This window comes from Notolepis coatsorum, assembly GCF_963971535.1.
Source record: "Notolepis coatsorum genome assembly, chromosome: 2".
NCBI lineage: Eukaryota > Metazoa > Chordata > Actinopteri > Aulopiformes > Paralepididae > Notolepis > Notolepis coatsorum.
Genome location: NC_140166.1, coordinates 170,823,810 through 170,846,568, shown reverse-complemented (window position 1 = coordinate 170,846,568; position 22,759 = coordinate 170,823,810). Strand labels below are relative to the sequence as shown.

Here is a 22,759-nt window from a genome sequence, read left to right as displayed (position 1 = left end):
TCTCAATGCTATTCTAAGGCCAAACAGGCCATACTTCACCGCACGTCGTATCGTGGGTGAGGCTTCACGTTCTGTTACTAAGTTGGGAAGAAGGGTAAGGGACTTCTACATTTACTTGCGCCATATTTATATGCACGGTGAACAAATAGTGCCACTCTCATTTCGGTAGCCGTATCCCTGAGCGGAGCCGGGGCTAGTACGGACATGTCTCGTCGGTACCTTTGAACTGGTCCCCCTGGCGCCTGGTCCTTTGTCCAATAAGAGAATGAACTATTATGGGCTATAGTAGGCTAAAGGGATATTCCGTGTATATGTACAAGGAATATACAAGGGATATCAAACGATATACAAATACTATTCAATATATATCCATAAATAAATATATATATTCGGTTTAATCTGATCCTTCGTAACAACCGCTATACAGCGTTTAGTGCATTTCACTAGAAACCGTGGCGTAATATTATCGGTATTATGTTTCATCATGCATGCATGAACGGGTGGGGGGGGGGGTTTCTATGCTTCGATCGTCACCAACGGAATACGTTACACATACACACACATACGTTAGGATCGCAGGGAAGGGATTCTTCTATCAACGCAAGATTGATACCATATAGCCCTTACCTTGACTAGGATGTACTGCAAAAAGAATATTCCAATTATCTGATCCCCATTCCAAGTATTGATGTTGATCGTGTTGCCAACATAATCCACCAAAGAACATGAACCGGGAGTGCTCGATTATCCTCAATCCATGTGTTATAACCGCTCGCCATGCCCGACTAGGAAAACCCAGACCGGACCTTTTAGATCGACGTACAGCCCAAGCTAGAGAGTTTCCAAGGATGTGCAATACCGCCGCCTGCCGCCTTGTGGCGGTATTGGACGTTTACGATCTCAGACTCATGCCCAATGATAACACAGGCTCCCTCAATGGATTATGAATGGGAATATCGAATAAAATAAATAACGATAGAAAACAAGACTTTTCTCGGGTTGGTGCCCAAGCGATGGCGAGTTAACCCGACTTATCTCGGGTCTGGCGTCCAATGTGTTAATGCTCCCAAACAGCAGACTATGCAGGAGAATATGGCCAATGAAATGGACAATATTATCTTTACAAAAAACAAAAACACACATTCCCTAAATTATGTATTACAGTAATTTACCATATTCACGCAGCGGCCCTTTTGCTCTTACAGTATGTCATGCTCAGGTTGGGTTCCGTTCCACCCTGTTCCCACCCAAGGTGGTAATGCAATGAACTGGACGGTTTCTAGGCACCCCAAACTGTATGTGTGTGTGTGTCGCTGTATTTGTACAATGACAATAAATAGAATCTAATTCAATATCCTATTTTAGCAGCTAGCCCTTCTAAGAATTCCATGATTACTTTCTCATTGATTTCATTACACAACCCCATCCATCTTGAGAGATGATGATGAGTAATAATGATGATGATGATGATGATGATGATGATGATGATGATGAAGAAAGACTCCAAGTATAGCTACAGGCTAAAAGTGCATTTAATGTTGAGACTTAAATGGATTTTGTGGTCAATCCATGGTCATCTGGGGCTTTCTTGCATAGCAGACAAAATAGAAACTTGTATTTTTCAAATATGAACAGTTATTTAATAAATCTATTGCTTTAAAAACGTATTTATCTGTCCAAGCTGTCGTATGACAGCAGCACTAAGCAGCTGATGACATTCCTCAGTATTAAAGGCCTCCAACAGAGTTCGCTTGTAAACAGCTTTTGTTTATATTCCTATTTCCACCCAAATACAGTTTTGCCTGTTTGACAGGAACATTTACTAACACACTTCTCTCTTTCCCACACACACACACACACGCTTCACATATTCCACATAACACACACTCCCATCCACATCGGCATACCATATTCACACTCGCACACTTTCTCTCTCTAACTCTCTCCCTCTCACACGCACTTACTTACAAGGACTACCACTGACAGACCGCAGTACGTCAGACTAAAGGACAGTCAGTCTGACGTACTGGTGAGCAACACCGGCGCCCCCCAAGGAACTGTGCTGTCACCCTTCCTCTTCACCCTCCACACCTCAGACTTCTGTCACAACTCAAGCGGGTGCCACCTGCAGAAGTTCTCCGACGACTCCTCCATCGTAAGCTACATCACCGACGACGATGAGTCCTGGTGGAGAGCTTTGTGGGGTGGAGCAACAGCAACCACCTCCAACTCAACACCAGGTAAGACCAAGGAGCTGGTGGTGGACTTCCGGAGGGGCAAGAAGAGCCCCCCCCCCCACCCGATTCCCATTACCATCCGAGGGGAGGAGGTGGAGGTGGTGGAGTCATATAAGTTCCTTGGGGTACACCTGAACAATAAACTGGACTGGTCGAAACTGGACTGGTCGGACAACACAGAGGCCCTCTACAGGAAGGGACAGGGCATGCTGTTCTTCCTGAGGAGACTCAGGTCCTTCAATGTTTGCAATAGACTGCTTCAGTCATTCTACCAGTCTGTAGTGGCCAGCATCCTCTTCTATGCTGTGGCATGCTGGGGGGGCTACATCAACTCAAGGGACACCAACAAACTGAACAAGTTGGTGAGGAAGGCTAGCTCTGTGGTGGGAGTCGAGCTGGTCAGACTAGAGGTGATGGCAGAGAGGGGGATGAGAAGGAAGCTGGCGCTGCTATCCTGGAGAATCCCTCCCACCCCCTCTACGACAAGCTAGTCAAGATAAGACAGACTCATACACCCCCCCCCCCCCCCCCCCCGACACTCAACTAACCGATCAAATATGTCAGTTAGTTAGTTAATTATTAGGGCTGACCTTCGAAGCTTTTTTTGGCAATCGAAGCTTCGGGGCCGAGCTTCGATTTTAATTCGAAGCTTCAAAAAAAAATATATATATATTAATAATATATATTATTTTTTTATCTTATGTTGTGGGACTTGTACAGCACTTTGGTCAACTTTGTTGTTTTTAAATGTGCTCTATAAATAAAGTGGATTGGATTAATTAAGTAGCCCCTTTCGTGACTGTGACGCAGCCAACAAGGTTTCACTCGGCTGCGCTGCCTGGGTGCAGTGGGGCTGCTCTCACAGCCAACGACATGACATACGGTAATTATGTTGCAACCTTCATCTATCAAGCAAACAATTATATTATATTTAATTTATAATTTATAATTATATCAGACAATGCACCTACAAAAGCAGATGATTACAATTAAATTAGCCAACTTGGTAACCAGTGTTGTGCTAGTTACTGAAAAATAGTAACTCAGTTACTTTACTAGTTACTTCATTTCAAAGTAACTTCGTTACTGTACTAGTTACTTACACCCAAAAGTAATGAGTTACTGTGAAAAGTAACTATTTAGTTATTTAAAAAAAAAAAAAAAAAAAAAAAAAAAGATTGCTCCCGAGTCCCATGTAGTATATAGTACTCAAAATCGGTTGATCAACTTGACAGTTTCCATTCACATCACCGAACTCTGCTAAGCAATGTGGTCTAGATACAAACACAAATCTGACACAAACAAATGTTGTCCCGAGTCGATATAATAAGAAGTGCGCCGGTTGAAGGAACAGCCTTGATGTCGCCGGAGCGTTTCATTATAACCATTATAATTCAAGGGTACTACGACTATGCGTGCACCTCATGGTACCAAAGCACCTCAAAGGCGCTTAAAACAAAATTACAAACATCACAAAACAAACTGGTCAGACTACTACTTGACCTGAACCCCAGAACCCACCTCACCCCTGCCCACTTTGACAACCTAGGATGGCTTAGAGTAGACGACAGAGTACAGCAACTTGCAATGGGCCTGGTCTACAAGATACACTATACGACCGGGGTGCCCATGTACATGTCAAAATACTTCCCAAAGGTCAGTGAATACCACAACCACTACACCAGAGGAAGCTCAACAAATCATGTTAAACCCAGATTCAGCTCAAACAAGGGACTAAACACGTTTCGCAATTATGCCACAACAATGTGGAATGCCCTACCCAAAGCTAGGGGTAACAGTACTGTATATTTGAATACCGTTTATGTCACAAATGTATCAGTACTAAATACCTATATGTCCCTATGCCATAAATGTCATGTATGTTGTGTATGTCATAAATGTCTATATGAATTGAAAATGGGGGACCCTGATGGAAACAAGACAAACGTCTTTCTCAGGTCTGCATCCCCTTAACAATTGTATGTATTGAGCCGTACTGTATTGTACCCATTCTGCAATCTGTTAAATAAAGTTTTCATTCATTCATTCATTCACCATCTTGCAAGTTGCAACGTTGTTTAAGATATCAATCAAAGCATTGCAACGTTAGAATAGTTAGGATATCAATTGTGCATGAATTAAAGGACTATATTTATATTGTTTGATTAGTATTATGAGATTCCCTGGCAGATTTCGTACAGTCAAAATCCGTTGATCAACTTGAGTTTCAGTGAACACATTGCACTCACCAAAGTCTGCGGTGGTCGAGATGTAGTAACGTTACGTTAGTCCAGTTGACTCCAGCAGCGCCTCAAACATGTTCTTTATCTCGTTTCCATGTTGTATATTAATTATCTCTCCAAGTAGTTGCTAAATGGTTTGTTAGTTTGTTACTGCGTTCTTTTTATGTAGATTCATAGCGAGCGTTTGTTTTGTTTACAATAGAGAGGGTCTATTTCTTTCCGTAGCCGCATCTCTGGTTTCCGCATTTCTGATTGGCCAGTGGCCAGACTCGCCTCGTATCATTCTACGCGGGTGGGGATGAGGATAATAATAATAATAATAATAATAATAATCACTACCGCTCGCTATCAATCTACGGCGTATATAACGCAAATAACGCAGTGACGAACCATTCAGTAACGTAAGTAGCGTTACTGAATTTCAAAAGTAATGCGTTAGAGTACTTGTAACTGAGGGGTACAATTCCCTGACTGTATGGTTAGATATGATACTTACTACCACTACCTCTTGTACTTTAGACTCTGGCCACCCAGTACTAGGTATGAATATGTTGAACACTCCCACCTGATAAACGGATCCAACACAAATGTACCAAATCGAAAGTTTGAGTTTTAATACATAGCAAAAGGTATGTACAACGATCACTTAATTACATTTATGATTTGAAATAGTATGCACTTTTATGGCAAATGAGTATTCGTAGGTAGATCAATATCGAATGTCAAATCTCTGATTGCGCAGGAAGCAAATATACAACCTGGAATATTTAGGGAACAATAGCGATGATACTTGAATGATTATATAGCTGGATACACTAGGGGAAGGTTCCGACTGCTTGTAGGACAGCTGGAGGGGGGGGGGGGGTTAGAGAGTCACTGGCTGGATCCCGTCTGGCCGAGGGTATCTTGGGAGAGTCCACAGTTGTGCGACACGGTGCCCAACGATCCTCGATCCACAGATGAATGCAGTTGGACCCTCTGTGGCCGGCGTCCTCCGGTCCACGACGGAGAGACGTGAGGCGACCTCACTGTGCAGAGCGCCGTCTCACCTGTCGTCCTCTCCGGGGGGGGTATTTCCAACACACCGCAGTGTTGGCCTTTATCCATAGAATAATCAAAGTACTCAAAGCATAATCCAAGCCGGGGAAGGCTAGCCGTCGTCGGTAGAATAATCCAATATACAGGTCCACTCGCTCTTTGGCCTGGAGCTCCTCGGGTGCAGCTTCACGTGGGGTCAACCACCCTGGATAAGCGTCCAGCTGATGCCCGAAACGATGGGGGTGCTGATTACTATAGAACTCTTACCGCACGAGGCACTATATATGAATAGACTATTATTAGCTTAATAGAATACGTCCAACTCGACGATATAGTGCCAAATATGACTATTCAAATATTAATATACACGATGTCTCAATGCAGATACTGGGCCGAATTGGCCTTACTGCCCACACGTGGTTCGCGGGGAGGCTTTTGCGTCTGTCACTCTGTTGGAGGGTAAGGAACTGGACTAAAAGGAAAGCTCTACTTTAATAGCGCAGTATATATACGCACTATGAACAAATAGTACCATTAGTGGTGCGGTAGACATATTCCTACGCGGAACTAGGACTTGTCCATACATGTTGAGCGGTACGATTGAACCTGGTCTGAGGGGTATGGCGACCTGGCACCAAGGTCTCGTCCAATGGTAGAATGGAGACTATTATGGGATGTTCAGTAGACTAGAAGGGATATTCAATGCATATTGTACAAGGAATATACAGGGGATATCAGGGGATATACAAATACAATTAAATATATATATATAAATAAATATATATATTCGGTTTAATCTGATCCTTCAGAACAGCCGCCCCCTAATTGGTCCCAACCTAATTAGTTAAGCAGAGACAGATTAACCGCATTGTCTACCACTCAAGGGTTCGCTGTAAGGGTCAGTCAACTCACAAAGTCATAGGGTCATGGTCATCATCGATTGTGTCTGGGAGTCGGGGCAGTTCTATGAGCCTCGCCACAGGACGGGTGTAAGTGCGCCCTTGGACGAGTACTTCAGCTGCTCGGACCTTGCCATCGGCACCGGTGATCACTTTGCTTACGCGGCCAGCCGGCCACATAGCTCTGGGTAGTGACTGGTCAATAATCATGACGACTGTTCCTTCCGTCAAATTGTCTCTCTCTTTTACCCACTTCTGGCGGGTCTGTAGAGACGGTAGGTAGTGCAGTAGGAAACTGCTCCAAAACTTGTCGGCTAATACTTGGCTGTACCTCCACATTCGTCGGCCGTTCGCTTCTTCAGGCCGGTACATTGTCTGGGGTAACGCGGGATCTAGCCGCCCCATCAGGAGGGTGTTGGGGGTGACTGGGTCGACATCTGCTACATCACTGGAGACGTAACCGAGGGGCTTTGAGTTCAATACTCCCTCAATCTCCGTGAGGACTGTCATTAGGACGTCTTCCGCCACAGTCTGGGCCCCAAGTACTGCGTACAGGGCTGTCTTTATAGAACGTACTTCTCGTTCCCAAGTTCCACCGAAGTGGGGTGCGTTTGGGGGGTTGAATTGGAAGTCAATCTGGGCTGGAGCGAGGTGGGTCTTAAGTTCTGGGCCCATAGCTTGGAAGCTCTCCCTCAGCTCTCTTTCTCCGCCTTTGAAGTTTGTCCCGTGATCGGACAATAATGTAGACGGTTTTCCTTTCCGTGATGTGAATCTTCGGAAGGCCATAAGGAATGAGTCTGTGCTCATGGTCAGAAGGAGCTCGATATGTATCGCTCTGGTGGTCATGCATTTGAATACAATACCCCACCGCTTCTCGGTGCCTCTTCCTTTCTTTATGTGCAGCGGGCCAAAACAGTCCATGCCTGTTGAGTGGAATGGCTTGTCTCCGAGTCGGAGGCGACATGGAGGTAGGTCAGCCATCCGTGGTATGCTGGGCTGCGCGCGCCACTTTCGGCAGTCTAGACAGGTTCGCTGGAAGCGTTGCACCGCCTCTCTTCCTTGAAGTATCCAGTAACGACGTCTGATCTCCGCGAAGACTCTCTGCTCCTGCGTGGTGTACATCCTCGTCGTATTTCTTTATAATCAGCTCTGTGACCTTGTGTCGGCTGTTCAATACGATCGGGTACTTAATGTCATCCGGTAAATTGGGGGCTCTCCGCAGGCGACCACCCACTCTGATGAGGGTATGTGTGTCACTCTCGGGGGCCAGATGAATCAATCTGCTGTCTGATGGGACGGGCTTTCCTCCCTGTAGACAGTCTAGTTCATCGGGGAACGAGTCTCTCTGGGCTCGTTGCAGTAGAAGCAGTTCTGCTTCCTCGTAGTCAGCTGCTGACATATCAGCGGGGGACTGAATCTCTGGGTGGTGCCGCAGGAATGTCCGTTGCTGCGCACTCTCTATGGTAATGCAATCGTCTATGTTGGGGTCTGCGGAGACAACAGTGCTCAATCCACAGAACATAGGTTTCTTATTCTCAGCCTCCTCGTCACTTGCTTCCCTCGGGGTGGGCGTGGGCCAATCTCCTTCCGGGAGCTTGAGGAATGCTGGTCCGTCACTGTAGATGTTACGACGGGTTAAGTCATCTAGGGACATTCCCCGGGTGATGACGTCAGCTGGGTTGTGTTTTGTATCAACATAGCGCCAGTTTGCTTCTCCGGTTAACTCTCCGGTTAACTCTTGAATCTCAGTGACTCTGACTCCCACGAAGACTTTGTATTTGCATGAATCCGATTTGATCCAGGCGAGTACTGTTGTGGAATCTGACCACAGGATTGTTCTATGCACCGGAATGGTGAGCTCACGTTGGATGAGCGTGGCTAGATGCGCTCCTGCGAGGGCTGCGCAGAGCTCTAGACGTGGGATAGACTGTTGCTTGCGTGGGGCTATTCTCGAGCGGGCGAGGATGAATGCTGTGTAGATCTCTCCCCCCTCTTCTTGGGCCCGCAAGTAGGCTACTGATCCGTAGGCGACCTCGGAGGCGTCACTGAAGACGTGTATATCCATTTTACATGTCTCTGGCCTCACCGTGGGTGGGAAGTAGCTTCGGCGTATATTAACGCCTGGGAGTGAGTGGAGTTCCATCTCCCACTCTCTCCAGGTGGATGCAAGGTGTGCGGGAATGGGGTCGTCCCAGCCCTGGTCCTTGTCCCACAATGCTCGTACAATCATCTTTGCCCTGGTGGTGTACGGTAGTATACATCCTAACGGGTCATATTGTCGGGCGAGTGTTCTGTACACACTCCGTCTGGTGGTCGGTATTGCCGTCGACCTTCCCTGCTCCGTGGTCAGGGGTTTGTGTCTATAGTGGAGCGAATCTGTTTTGAAGCGCCACACTAGTCCTAGTGTCATCTCTTGGGCTTCTCCTGGGATTGTGGCCATCCAGGTCTCGCTGCTCGCTGCCTTGTCCTCGGAGGAGAGGCTGCGCAGTACGTGCGGATCGCTGCTGGCCCACTGCCTGAGATCAAAGCCGCCTTTGATCAGAGAGGCGCGGAGTTTAAGTAGGAGAGCCTCGGCTTCTTCCTGGGTCGAAACGCTTTGTAGACAGTTATCTACGTAGAAGCTGTTCTTCACACTGTGTCGGACCTCTTCGTCCGCTGCTGGGTCCTCTGCGACATGTCTCTGTAGTGCAAATGTAGCACAGCATGGGCTGCATGTAGTTCCGAAAGGGAGGACTTCCCATTGGTAGATGGCTGGGTGCTCATCTCCCGGCCTCTCTCCCCATAGGAACCGCAACAGGGGCTTGTCCTCCTCTACTAATCTCACCTGCAGGAACATCCCTTTGATATCCCCGCTGATAGCCACCTTGTCCTGGCGGAAGCGGAGTAGTACGCCTAGTAGGGAGGGGCCGAGTGTAGGACCGGGCAATAGCTCTTTATTCAGATTTTGGGATCCGATCTGGTAGCTGCAGTTAAACACGATGCGGTCTTTGCCGTTGTGATGAACCTTGTGGTGGGGCACGTACCACGATTCAGTCGTCTGGTCGGCCTCTTTAATGTCAATCTTTGTGACGTGTCCCGCTGTGATGAGCTTCTCAATCTCAGCGCGGTATACACTTTCTTGGGCGGGGTCCTTGGCTAAGCGCCGCTCTGTGTTTAGTAGGTACCGCTCTGTGGCGTCTTTCTTTGCGTGAAAGGTAGGCATCCCTTCCCGCCGCAGGAGTGGCGTGGCGTATCTCAACACGCCGCTGACTGGGACTCTCTTTGTTCCCGTCTCGAGGAGGTTAATGGCGTAGATGTCGTCTTTAGAGCGAATGTCTTTCTTTTCGTTCTTAAAGGGCATTTGTTCTAAGGTCCATAGCCTCTCTACATGCTGCAGGAGTGCGGTGTCTCCCTCTGTGACTCGGGAGTGGAGACAGCTAGTGGCTGTGGTTCGGTTGAGAGATTTGGCGAGTGGGCCTTGGAGAGTCCATCCTAGGCGGGTCTCGACTGCTGCAGGACAGCCTCTGGGTCCGGTATGAACCCGGTCTATCGGGACAATGAGGTCTGCATGGTCGGAGCCTATCAACAGTGTCGGGGTAGCACCGTCTATGAGTGGGATCGGTAGCTTGCGTAGATGTACATATTTCTCCATCAGCTTGGCTACGGGGTATGTGTACCGCGACAGTCCTATTTCTTGGCTGGTGAAAGCGTCTGTAATCCTGTACCGTCGCTCGGGCTGGCCGCTTGCTGCGATAGAGAATGAGACATTCTCGCCCTTTATCGTTTTCAAATCTCTTCTTATTGTCCGAATTGTCATTTGGTTTTCGCTCCCGCGCAGCCCTAGCTGGGCCGCAGCGGACGCGAGCAGAAGGGTCTTCTCTGACCCGTCATCAAGGACGGCGTAAGTGTCCATGACTTTATTCTGGTAGCTCAATGTCACACGGACTACCTTTAAGAGCACTCTGGCTCCGCTGCTGCTGGCGGGGTCGATGTACATGACGCTTGCTTTGCTGCTTGATGGTGCGGGTGGAGGCCGCCGTCTGTTACTGTCGTGGAGTATGTCCAGATGGGCTCCATCGCACCGACTGCACTTTTTCTTTAAGCGGCATTCGGCTGCCATGTGTGATCGCGCACAGCGAAAACAGCGTCTGTTGGACTTTATCCATTGACTCGCTTCCTCCGCATTCATCTTGGGGAATGAGTCACATTGTGACAGCCAGTGTTCTTTCTCACAGTAGGGGCACACTATCTTCCACTTCTCCTTTCTTGAGGGGGTACTGTGGCTCCTACTGCTTGGCACTGACTCCGATTGGTGCATGACAGTCACCGATCTTCTTCCATCATTTAGTCTCCTGGTTCCTTCTCTGGAGCCAGGGGTGCTCCGTCCGAATGTATCTAGCCGTAAGCTGCTGACTTCTCTCGCCAGGAAGTCGGCTAGATCGAGGAGGTACGGTTCGGGGCCATTAGGGTCTCGGTGGTCTCTCTGCCGCCTAAAGCGCTCCTGTCGGGCGGGCGGTAGCTTCTCCAAAATCCTCTCTACATTTGAGTTGGCGTATAGTTCATGCCTACCCTTTTCCCTCTGCGCTCCCAGCATCCCTACCAGGGACTGCACTCTGATGGACAGGTCGTCCAGTGCTCGATTGTCTGTTGCTGGGGGTAGGCGGTCGATGTGCCTGATCTCCTGGATCACGTAATCCCATATACGTCCATATCTCTGGTCCAACGCTACCAGTGCTGCGGTGTATGGGGTCGTGGAAGTGGCGTAGGCGAGCGCTATGTTGTGCGCGCGGGGTACCTTTAAATGCTTCAGTAGTATCGCGTATTTATGGCGTTCATCAATGACATCCACCAACATTGTCTCCAGACACATGCGGAGCTCCGTATACTGGGCCCGGTTCTCCTGGGTGAAGTCTGGTACCATAGGTGTGCCAATGTATGACGCGGATTGTTGATACATCGGCGAGCGTTGGGGGAGAGGCCTCCTAGGCGAGTCTCCTCCTGCTCCTTGGCGTGGGCTGGTACCGGCTGTGTACCATGGCCCGCTGGTCCAGGTGCTGTTCCTCGGTGCGGGTCGTGCGTCGTGCTCACCCGTGAATAGCGTCGGGGGTCTGTAGCGCAGCTCCGCGGGGGTATAGCCTGGGCTGTACTGGACCTCCTGGTCCGGTAGAGTACTGTGCTGTCGTCGGGCGTGGTTCTCCTCCTCTTCCTCTTCGTCTTCCGTTAGGTCATCCAGGGCTTGTAGTCTCTGATTTAGCCTCTCCGCAGTGTATGCTGCTCCTTCCCGGTGGCTGGGTCTCGCTTGGACCGGTTGGGGAAGGGGGTCTGCGGGGGGTATAGACCTCGTCTGTTGGTCAAGTTCAGGGTCGCTTACTCGGCTAGGGGATGCCGCCCTGGAGTGATGTCTAGACGAGTTCCTGGAGCCTCTGGTGGAGGGAGGGGGTGTTGTCCTTCTGATCAGCTGTTCTATTAGTTGCGCTTGTGCTCTGTCGCGCTCGGCTTCGCGCTTGGTGAGATCCGATTCTCTCTGGGCACCGGTGGCGGCGCGCTGGGCGTCGGCCCGGTCTCTTGCCATATTCTCTTCCATCTGAATGCGTCTTATTTCCAGGCGTATGTGCTCTTCTTCGCTCCGTTGCTGTATCTGCAATCGATCGCGTTCACCCTGGAGTCTATCGCGTTCAGTAGAGGCTTTCAGGCTGACGAGGAATGCCTGCTGTAGTGTCCTCTCTGCCTCGCTGGGAGAAGACGGTTGTATAGGGGAGCCGTCCCTTGGGGTACTCCGTGCGGAGTCTTGGAGCTCTATCTCCACGGTGCTCTCCTCATCTTCTTCCGTGCCGAGTTCTCTGTCGGTAGTGTTGTCTTCCTCCCGGGACTCGTCGGGGACTACTTCTTCGGTATTGGCGGGGTGTAAAGTCATGTCTGGTTCCCCCTGGTCCCCACCGTGAGCTTGGTCAGTTACATTAGAACCCATAGGGGCCTCTATGGTCGGGGTAGCCTGGTCATTAGGGTTAGACATAATTTTACTTTCTAGTTTTACCGCGTTTACTGTTGGTAGAAGACTAGGTTGTTGACTGACAGCGTAAGCCTCTAGGTACTGAGGGAGCTGTCGTTTGCGCCGCGGGCGTTGTTGGTTAGGAGGATCGTTTCGTGGAGTGTTCATCATAGGCCATTTTAATATTAATAACACTATATTAATATTACACTGATTACCATCCGGCTCGAAGGACCAATTGTAACTGAGGGGTACAATTCCCTGACTGTATGGTTAGATATGATACTTACTACCACTACCTCTTGTACTTTAGACTCTGGCCACCCAGTACTAGGTATGAATATGTTGAACACTCCCACCTGATAAACGGATCCAACACAAATGTACCAAATCGAAAGTTTGAGTTTTAATACATAGCAAAAGGTATGTACAACGATCACTTAATTACATTTATGATTTGAAATAGTATGCACTTTTATGGCAAATGAGTATTCGTAGGTAGATCAATATCGAATGTCCAATCTCTGATTGCGCAGGAAGCAAATATACAACCTGGAATATTTAGGGAACAATAGCGATGATACTTGAATGATTATATAGCTGGATACACTAGGGGAAGGTTCCGACTGCTTGTAGGACAGCTGGAGGGGGGGGGGGGGTTAGAGAGTCACTGGCTGGATCCCGTCTGGCCGAGGGTATCTTGGGAGAGTCCACAGTTGTGCGACACGGTGCCCAACGATCCTCGATCCACAGATGAATGCAGTTGGACCCTCTGTGGCCGGCGTCCTCCGGTCCACGACGGAGAGACGTGAGGCGACCTCACTGTGCAGAGCGCCGTCTCACCTGTCGTCCTCTCCGGGGGGGGTATTTCCAACACACCGCAGTGTTGGCCTTTATCCATAGAATAATCAAAGTACTCAAAGCATAATCCAAGCCGGGGAAGGCTAGCCGTCGTCGGTAGAATAATCCAATATACAGGTCCACTCGCTCTTTGGCCTGGAGCTCCTCGGGTGCAGCTTCACGTGGGGTCAACCACCCTGGATAAGCGTCCAGCTGATGCCCGAAACGATGGGGGTGCTGATTACTATAGAACTCTTACCGCACGAGGCACTATATATGAATAGACTATTATTAGCTTAATAGAATACGTCCAACTCGACGATATAGTGCCAAATATGACTATTCAAATATTAATATACACGATGTCTCAATGCCGATACTGGGCCGAATTGGCCTTACTGCCCACACGTGGTTCGCGGGGAGGCTTTTGCGTCTGTCACTCTGTTGGAGGGTAAGGAACTGGACTAAAAGGAAAGCTCTACTTTAATAGCGCAGTATATATACGCACTATGAACAAATAGTACCATTAGTGGTGCGGTAGACATATTCCTACGCGGAACTAGGACTTGTCCATACATGTTGAGCGGTACGATTGAACCTGGTCTGAGGGGTATGGCGACCTGGCACCAAGGTCTCGTCCAATGGTAGAATGGAGACTATTATGGGATGTTCAGTAGACTAGAAGGGATATTCAATGCATATTGTACAAGGAATATACAGGGGATATCAGGGGATATCAGGGGATATACAAATACAATTAAATATATATATATAAATAAATATATATATTCGGTTTAATCTGATCCTTCAGAACAGTACTAGTTGCGGCAACTTTGTAACTAAACTTTGTAAAATAAAACGTCTGATGTCCATAATTATTCATTATATTTAGCTACGCTAACTTTTCAAAGATGGTGACGCCGGTATGAGTACAGTACACACTACTCTGCCGGTGATTGACTAGTACGTTACATTGGCTAGGTAGTAGCAGAGCTCCGACTGGGTAGTAGGAAACTAGGAATCAGTGTAAGCCAATCACAGGCAGAGTAGGGCGGGTCATTTCGTAGTTCTTTGAGTAGGGTATATCTGCAGTGCCGCAGCCCCATACGGAGTTCTTTACCAGGCTTTATCTCACGGAGGAGATAAAACTGGGAACGAGGTTAGTCATTTCGCCAGGGCGGGCACAGCTGACTCAGTGGGCGGGCCAGGCCCCCTAAAGCCCGCCCATGGCGCCGGGTCTGCACCTAGACACACTCATGTTTGCACACACATACACTTTCACCCCCCCCATACTCCGCCCCTGTGTATTTCTTTCGTACATAGGCTGTGCATGTGTTTATTTGTTTGATTCTTAACTGTTTTAATTTAATTATTAATGTATATATTTATATTCCTGTGCGGGCCTCTTGGACCAGGTCGACATTGTAAATAAGAAACCTGTTCTTAATGTTTTATCTGGCTAAATAAAATGGTTGCATCCTTTTTTTAATACTAGCTGAATACATTTCCTACCTCCTATATCTTTTGTTTAGAGTTCATCTTAAGTTTCACTTTAGGTAAGTTGCAATGAGTCAGACCCTCCTTTGATTAGCCAAGCACTTAGCTTGTTAGAAATGTAGTTTTACGTGCCTCTAGTGCATTCTTTTTGTTTTCCATGTCCTGTGCTCGTGGTGTGCATCTGCACATGCATCCTCATGCTGGAAAAACACTTGACATACAATATCCGCTGCAAGTATCTGATTCACATGTGACACTCTTGACACTTTAGAGCACTTGACTGCTCTAAAACTGGATGTTCCCTATATGAGAACTGAATTAGGAAAAAGGGCTTTTAAATAGATTTTAATCTCAATGATGCTTATCTGGTTAAATAAAGGATTTGAGTGATTGATTGACGGTGTAAACAGGGCCAGGGAGAGATTGTGACGGGGCCCAGATCGACTTCAAAAAGACAGAAGAGTTGGAGGACTACGGGCCGATACTCACGATCATGCCGTGGAGCGGCAGCTGGCCGTGGACTTTAAACTGATTGGTCGCCGTGACGCCTTTGCTCGTGTAGAGGAGCATGTCTGAGAACTGAAAAGCAAAGTGTTAGGTTAAAAAAGTGACATAAAATGGTAAATGGTGCATTTATATATATATCGATATATAAAATGGATAACGCCACGAAATTAATACCATTAAGTGAATTTATTCCAGCACGTGATCAAGACTTTTTGCAACTCACCAGAAAAAACATCCTTTGCTGAAGCCCTTTCTTGGTGAGCTTGTACAGACAACCCTCTCGTATGAACTCCTGAAAAAAACACAAGAGTTCTTATTAGATACAAGGGCCACCCCCCCCCCATCCCCAGGACACTGAACTGAATGTGCATTACTGTTACTGTCACTCGTGCCTTATATATAACTGAACTTCAATTCTCATATTAACAAAGTGACGAAAACATTGTTCTTCCATCTCAGAAATATAGCAAAAGTACGACCATTTATTAATCAAAACGATGCTGAGAAGCTAATTCATGCATTCATATCTAGCCGGTTAGACTACTGTAATGCACTTTTCACGGGTCTCCCTACGAAAACCACAGAGAGGCTTCAGTTAATCCAAAACTCTGCAGCCCGACTGCTAACTAGAACCAAAAGGAGAGAGCACATTAGTCCAGTCTTAGCTGCTTTACACTGGCTATCTGTAACATTTAGAATCGAATTTCAGGTCCTTCTCCTTACATACAAAGCTCTAAATGGACAGGGACCTAGCTACATCGCCAACACTAATAAATTACAGGCCAGCAAGAACACTGCGATCATCAGCTACTGGACTACTAGAGACTCCCAGAAACAGTCAAAAGAGGATCGGTAATGCAGCCTTTATCAACTATGCCCCAAAACTGTGGAACAAACTACCCCAAAACATCAGGGAAGCCAACTCGCTAGACATCTTCAAAAGACAGCTTAAATCTCTTTGCTCAGGCATTTCAATGAAACATCAGGGATATCCTGACAAATGGTACCTTATCTGCACTATTCTTACCCTACCTACTTTCATACACTTCCAATCAAATTCATATGTTGGTTCTATGATGTTAGAGTATGTTAGAGCGACGGACTGCTCTGTTGTCACACTTTTTTACTGTCCGTTCTATTTTATTATTTTTAGCACTTTTTTACTCTATCTAATCTATTCTATTTTATTATTTGTATTACTGAAGAACTGTGATTTGCCTTACCTTGCTACCTCTCTATCTCTCTTTGTTTTTTATGCTCGCTTATGCCTGTATTTTTTACTGTTGTGAAGCACTTTGAACTGCAACCTCTGTATGCACTGCTCTGTTGTAATTCAAAACTGAACTTTGTAAACAAACTCAAAGTTAAGAGATTTGTCGTAAGAGTAAGTTAGAGACCGACGGACTGCTCTGTTGTATGTTATAGCGACGGACTGCTCTGTTGTATGTTAGAGCGATGGACTGCTCTGTTGTATGTTAGAGCGACGGACTGCTCTGTTGTATGTTAGAGCGACGGACTGCTCTGTTATATGTTAGAGCGATGCTCTGTTGTATGTTAGAACTTTGTAAAGAAACTCAAAGTACTAAGAGCGATACACTGCTCTGTTGTTATATCTTTTTTATTGAACAATCTTATCACACTTTTTTACTGTCCGTTAAATTTTATTCTTTTTAGCCTATTTTAAACTGCACTTTTTTACTCTATCTAATCTATTCTATTGTATAAGTATTACTGAAGAACTGTGATTTGCCTTACCCTGCTCGCTTATGCCTGTATTTTTTACTGTTGTGAAGCACTTTGAACTGCAACCTCTGTATGAAAAGTGCTATACAAATAAAGTTATTATTATTATTATATTTATACTATCTTTTTTTAACCTTTCACTACCACACAAGACTTTTTTTTCTTCATATTTTTTTATTCTAGTTTTAAGTCTATATTTTGTTATTCTGTGTAAAGGGGGCAAAGCACATTGTACGGTGTAACTGTCTGATGTGCATATGACAAATAGAACTCTTGAATGTTGAATGAACTCACCCTGCCTGGCATAGTGAGGTTCTCGATGCCAATCAGGTCTCTCTGCAGCTCCGTCAGCTTCTGGAAGTTCTCCAGCCGGATGAGGCTGCTCTGGAGCTGCGTCGCTATTTCAGCTACTTCCTTCAGGGCTTCTGGAAGGACAAGTCAGTCAGATATTAGGGTCTACGTTCAAATAAAGCCTCTCAAAAGTGCAAGCACTGATTCAGAGTCAGCTTTTCGGTCCATTAAGACTGAATAAGGTGATGAAGACAAGTGGTCACTGATCTCAGATCAGTATTCCTACTCTGGGATACTTTGCGATTACGGGCCCAGGTTCCAAAATGCTACTCATCAGTGTTTATTTCACAAACCACATGGCAGCTCATCACTGATCTCATGTGATGTTGGAGCCAGTTAAAAATGAACATGGCGACTTCCGGTATGGTGAGCAGAGAGTAGGACGCGTTTTTCCCTCTCTCCCTCATGGTTTTTTTAATTCTACGTTTTAAGACTCCAAACCCTCATAATTCTTGTTTATATGCAAGTATCGATATAGCTAACTAAATATTTAACTTCGCAAAGATGTCATCCAAGACTCCAAGACCAAAACGGGGCGATGTTCAAAATGAGGAGGAGGCTGACGACGCTGTTAGCAAGGCCTGGCTGGCCACCCTGCTTGAGAGCCACAAAGAAGCTATTACCTCCGAGTTCAGAAAAGCCATTACCACTCTGGAAAATAAACTTGACCAAATGAAAACGGACGTGGGGTCAAGTCCCTGGAGGAGAATGCGGATTCTGTAAGCGAAAGAATTGCATCGCTAAAGGCTACATGTGCGGATCTGAGGGCTAGCCAGGCTATGCTAAGGGCTAAGGCGGAGGATATCGAGGCTCGAGGACGACGTAACAACCTTCGGATCGTTGGACTACCAGAGCAGATTGAGGGCCCGAGACAAACACCCTTCTTCGCCACCCTTTTAAGTTCTTGGGGCAGAGACCCTCCCTAGCCCTCCAGAATTGGACCGTGCACACAGGTCTCTGGCAGCTAAACCGAAGCAGGGTGAAAAGCCTAGGCCTGTTATCATCAGGTTCCATAACTATCAAACTAAAGAACTGGTGATCCGGGAGGCCAGAAAGAGAAGAGCGGAGATGCAGTACAACGGTCAACAAATTGCTTTCTACGAGGATTATACCCCGGCTGTGTTGGAACAGCGAGCACCGTACCGCGATGTGATGGCACTACTTTACAAGCGGGGGCTGAGGCCTAGTCTTCACTACCCGGCCAAACTGATGATTACGGAAGAGAGTGGGGACAGGCTACGCTTCATGTCTGTTGGGGATGCCGAAGCGTACCTCAAGGCCAAGCTAGCCTAGCGTGGACGGCTACCCAGCGAGTACCCAGCGGTAAGCTAACCTGACGCCGGGAGCAATGAACAATGAATGTAGAATGCGAGACTGAATTTATAGACATTGGTTGGGCTAAACTGGTCGACCGCGTTAGGCCTGACACTGAGACCTCATGGGGAGAGGCTATTGACATTAAGCGGACTGGCTTCTGAAACAGAACTTTATGCTTCCCAAATGGCCGACGCGGATTATATTTGCCCGTATTTCTAAACTCCTTTTTGTTTTTCTTAATATTCTTTAATAGCCCTTATTTTTACATGCGTCTCTCTCGCATTCAAACTGTAGACGTTCCCTCTGTTTAGAGGCTGCTAGATACATGGAATGGACCTGTTTGACGGGATAATGAAGGTTCTATTTGTATGCTTTAGGAGTATTCATTGCGCAGAGACTGGGCCTGCATTTACTAGGCCATTTACCTAGGCCTAACAGACACTTCGGGGCCAGCTGAAACCAACACCAACAGCAATAGGCATGATTACGATGTACTGAGTGTTCGGCTGAACTTGTGGACCTTGGTTATGTTATAGTGCCCAGTCACTATAGATTGGCCACCTATGCCTCAGAAGGGGAATATTGTTATTTCAATCGGAGTGACTCCTTCAAAAGGAACCCTATGCCAACCAGGTTGCTATAGCCATGACCTTGTGAATGATTGCATGCCGTTTTCTTCTGCTCCCTATTTCGTATTTTTTTGTCTTTGCCAAACAGGAAGTGCTCATCCATATTTCGTCTGGGCACTCGCGATCGTTAGCCGGACTCCATCTCAACACACTGGATAATCAATCGCTCGCCCTAACTCAATAAACAACGTTATTTGGACGTATATAGTATTATACAACCTGGAAATGGTTCATCTATATCAACATCCCATAATCGAAAACTGTCTACTCCAAGCTGATCGTCCAACGGCGTGAGGAAGATACGGTAAGATCCAGCGTTATTTTCTAACGTGTTCCATATAAACTGCTCTGATGACCATATGACCCACACTAGACGAATGATATAACGTTGCCCACGGAATTATAAACGACCCCCCGCCCATCCGGTCAATATCAGATGATACGTAGTAACTTCTAGAAGTACCTCCAGTTGAAATTTTTCATCTGGCACCGATCGCTACCAAACTGTATTTGATCATCAATATAATGCATTTGGGGCTATAAATCAAGTTCTGGAGAAAGCTGCAGAAAACGATAAAAACATACTTATACTTTAGACCATATTTTAGTATGAATATGTGAATGAAAAAGTATAACGTTGCTACACCCTGAACAATGGATATAGGACATTGAATGGGCCATAATAATGTCAATTTAGCAATAGAATTTAAAAAGTTATAGCCCTGCAAAGAAGGGGAACTTCTCCATAGACAAATAGAGCTGGCTAGGGATGGTAAATTATGAATTTAACCATGGCGATCAAAGTGTTAATTTGTCTTTTCTTTTGTATGGATTTATGTACATATGACTCTCTATGCAGGGTAAGCATACTCAGGGTGCACATGCTCCTCTTAATATTTGAGGGTCTCAATACAAACAAGCCGGATAGTATATGTTGAGTAGTGGGGGTTTTGTATGCATGTTTCAGGAAGCACTCAAGGTATTGACTGGGCCAACTCAACTTGCACACGCTTCTTTTTACTGTCTTAAGGTACAGGTCTCTGATACTGCCGGATGTAACTAACCACATTACCTCTCTATACATATTTTAGGTACATTGAGGGGTCCCTGAATCGTGTAACCCCTGTAACTGCATATACCTCATGTTTATTACTATGTTACTCTTTAAATGTATGTATATAATTTTTAATTTTTTTTAGACAGAAGAAGAAAGGGGGGGAAAAGAAAATAAGAGTGGCACCCCTGTTTCAACTCTGTTTTGGTTTTGCAATCTTTATATCCCTAGTGGGCCTGGTAGCAGGGGCTAAAGACACTCTCCCCGAGCTGTTGTAGGCTGGAGGCGGGCTTTGCCCAGGTCCACTGAATTGTAGGCTGACCTACACACAATGGAACGCCTCAGTTTACTTGTTCACTCTCAACTTTCTATGGGTCACACTCCTTATTGGGAGTCATTGGTAGCGCTTTTATGCCCAAGCTCTAATGGATGAGCCTCGAGTTGTGTTGCAAATATCTTTCATTGTTGTCCCAATCTTTAATTTTTGAATTTAAGCATCCCTTTTTTTGTTTTGGTTTTTATTTCTTATTTCTTTGGCTTTTCGAATGTTCTTTTAACTCAAATTTAAAGGTTTATCCGTAACAGTATTGGAGGCTGTTCGAAATTGACGGGAGAGAGGGGGAAAAGGGGAGTGAGGATGGAGTCTCCACCGGAAGGAATGTATCCGGAGAGGTACAGAGGCTGTTGCTATTCCCTTAGGGACCAAGGGATGTACCCCCGGGTGAGTATGTTTGTGTATGGTTGTGTGGGTGTATGTGTGTGCATCAACCCCCCCCCCCTCCCCTTTTCTCTATCCCCCTCTACCTTTCTCCTCTCTTCCAATGTTTTATCTTTTCGACTCAGGTATGTATATACTTAACAGAACATGGCAGTGACGGGCAGGAACATCCGTTTCGTCTCATGGAATGTCAAAGGGATGAACAACTCTATCAAGGCTAACAAGGTACTTAACCATCTACGACACCTCAAGGGTGACCTTTGTTTTTTACAAGAGACACACATCTGCACCTCAGATGTCCCCCGCATTAAGAGAGCATGGATGGGACACGTTTTTCATTCTAAATTCTCAGCAAAAGCCAGGGGAGCTGCAATTATTATACATAGGGATGTACCCTTCGAGCCTTCCACCATTTTAACTGATCCTGACGGACGATATGTTATAGTCTCGGGCAAGCTGCAGAACATTCCGGTGGTTTTGGCCTCAATATATGCACCGAATTGGGACAATGATAAATTTGTATCTAATTTATTTTCCTCTATACCTAACCTTAATGATCATCACATAATTATCGGAGGAGACTTTAACCAGGTCCAAAACATGGAACTGGATAGGTCTTCGGATAGACATACTACCATCTCCAAAGCGGCGAGCATCCTAAAATTTCATATAGAACAGCTTGGCCTTATAGACCCCTGGAGAGAAATTTCCTACCGATAAACTTTTCTCCTTCTTCTCCCATGTCCACCACACGTATTCGAGGATAGACTTCTTTTTACTAGATGAAAAACTACTACATAATGTAGTCTCTACTAAGTACCATAGTATAGTCATTTCCGATCATGCCCCGACATCCGTTGAAATTAACTTCCCCCAGGGTAGAACACCCTCTAAATTTTGGAGATTCAATTCCCACTTATTATCTGAACCTGAATTTAAGGATTTTATTCATGCACAAATAAAAATCTTCTTTGAGATAAACGACACACCTGAAGTTAGCAGTGACATGCTCTGGGAGGCCTTTAAGGCATATCTCCGCGGACAGGCCATCTCCTTTACCTCTCATTTTTGGAAGCAGGAAAAATCCAAATTAACGGGTATATCAGATGAGATTAAACGATTGGACATCCAGTATTCATCTAAACCAACTCCTGCTCTATATAAGAAACGACTCCAGCTCCAATCACAATATGATTTGCTCTCGACTAGTAAGATCGAGAGACTACTCCTACACACCAAGCCGTGTTTTTTCGAGCAGGGGGATAAGGCCGGAAAATTACTTGCGTACCAAGCACGAGTGGCGAGTGCCTCTAGACCGATTCCCAGGATAAAATCCCAATTAGGTGTCACTACAACAGACCCTACGGACATTTCTGAAATCTTCTCTGACTACTATTCCAAACTTTACACGTCGGAGTCTTCCTAGCAGGACTGGGATCGCCCAAACCCCCTCAAGTCTCTCAAATACCCTCAGGCGAATAAAGCGGAAGCTGAAAAGTTAGGCACGACTATAACCATCTCTGAAGTGACTGAGGCAATCAAATCTTTACAAAGTGGCAAATCAAAGCGTGGATAGGATCTAAGTGGGATAGTGTGATCCTTCCACACGCTACGCCCTCTCAGTGAGAATCCGCGCTGCCAGGTGAAAAGAAGCGGTTGATTGGCTGGACGTGTGTCGGAGGAAGCACGTGGTAGCCTCCACTCTCCCAGACCGACTG

At 46.3% G+C, this 22,759-nt stretch overlaps 1 protein-coding gene across 2 annotated transcripts in view; it reads right to left on the bottom strand.

Moving 5' to 3' along the window:
* The window catches only part of farp2 (FERM, RhoGEF and pleckstrin domain protein 2), a 119,217-nt gene that overhangs the window by 28,026 nt on the left and 68,432 nt on the right, over positions 1-22,759 (bottom strand). For both annotated transcript variants that reach the window (XM_084308859.1, XM_084308860.1), the window contains exons 19-21: positions 17,267-17,397; positions 15,453-15,521; positions 15,212-15,301 (exon numbers count right to left, since the gene is read on the bottom strand). In XM_084308859.1, coding sequence (XP_084164985.1) covers positions 15,212-15,301; positions 15,453-15,521; positions 17,267-17,397 — 290 coding nt within the window. The remainder of the gene's footprint in view (positions 1-15,211; positions 15,302-15,452; positions 15,522-17,266; positions 17,398-22,759) is intronic.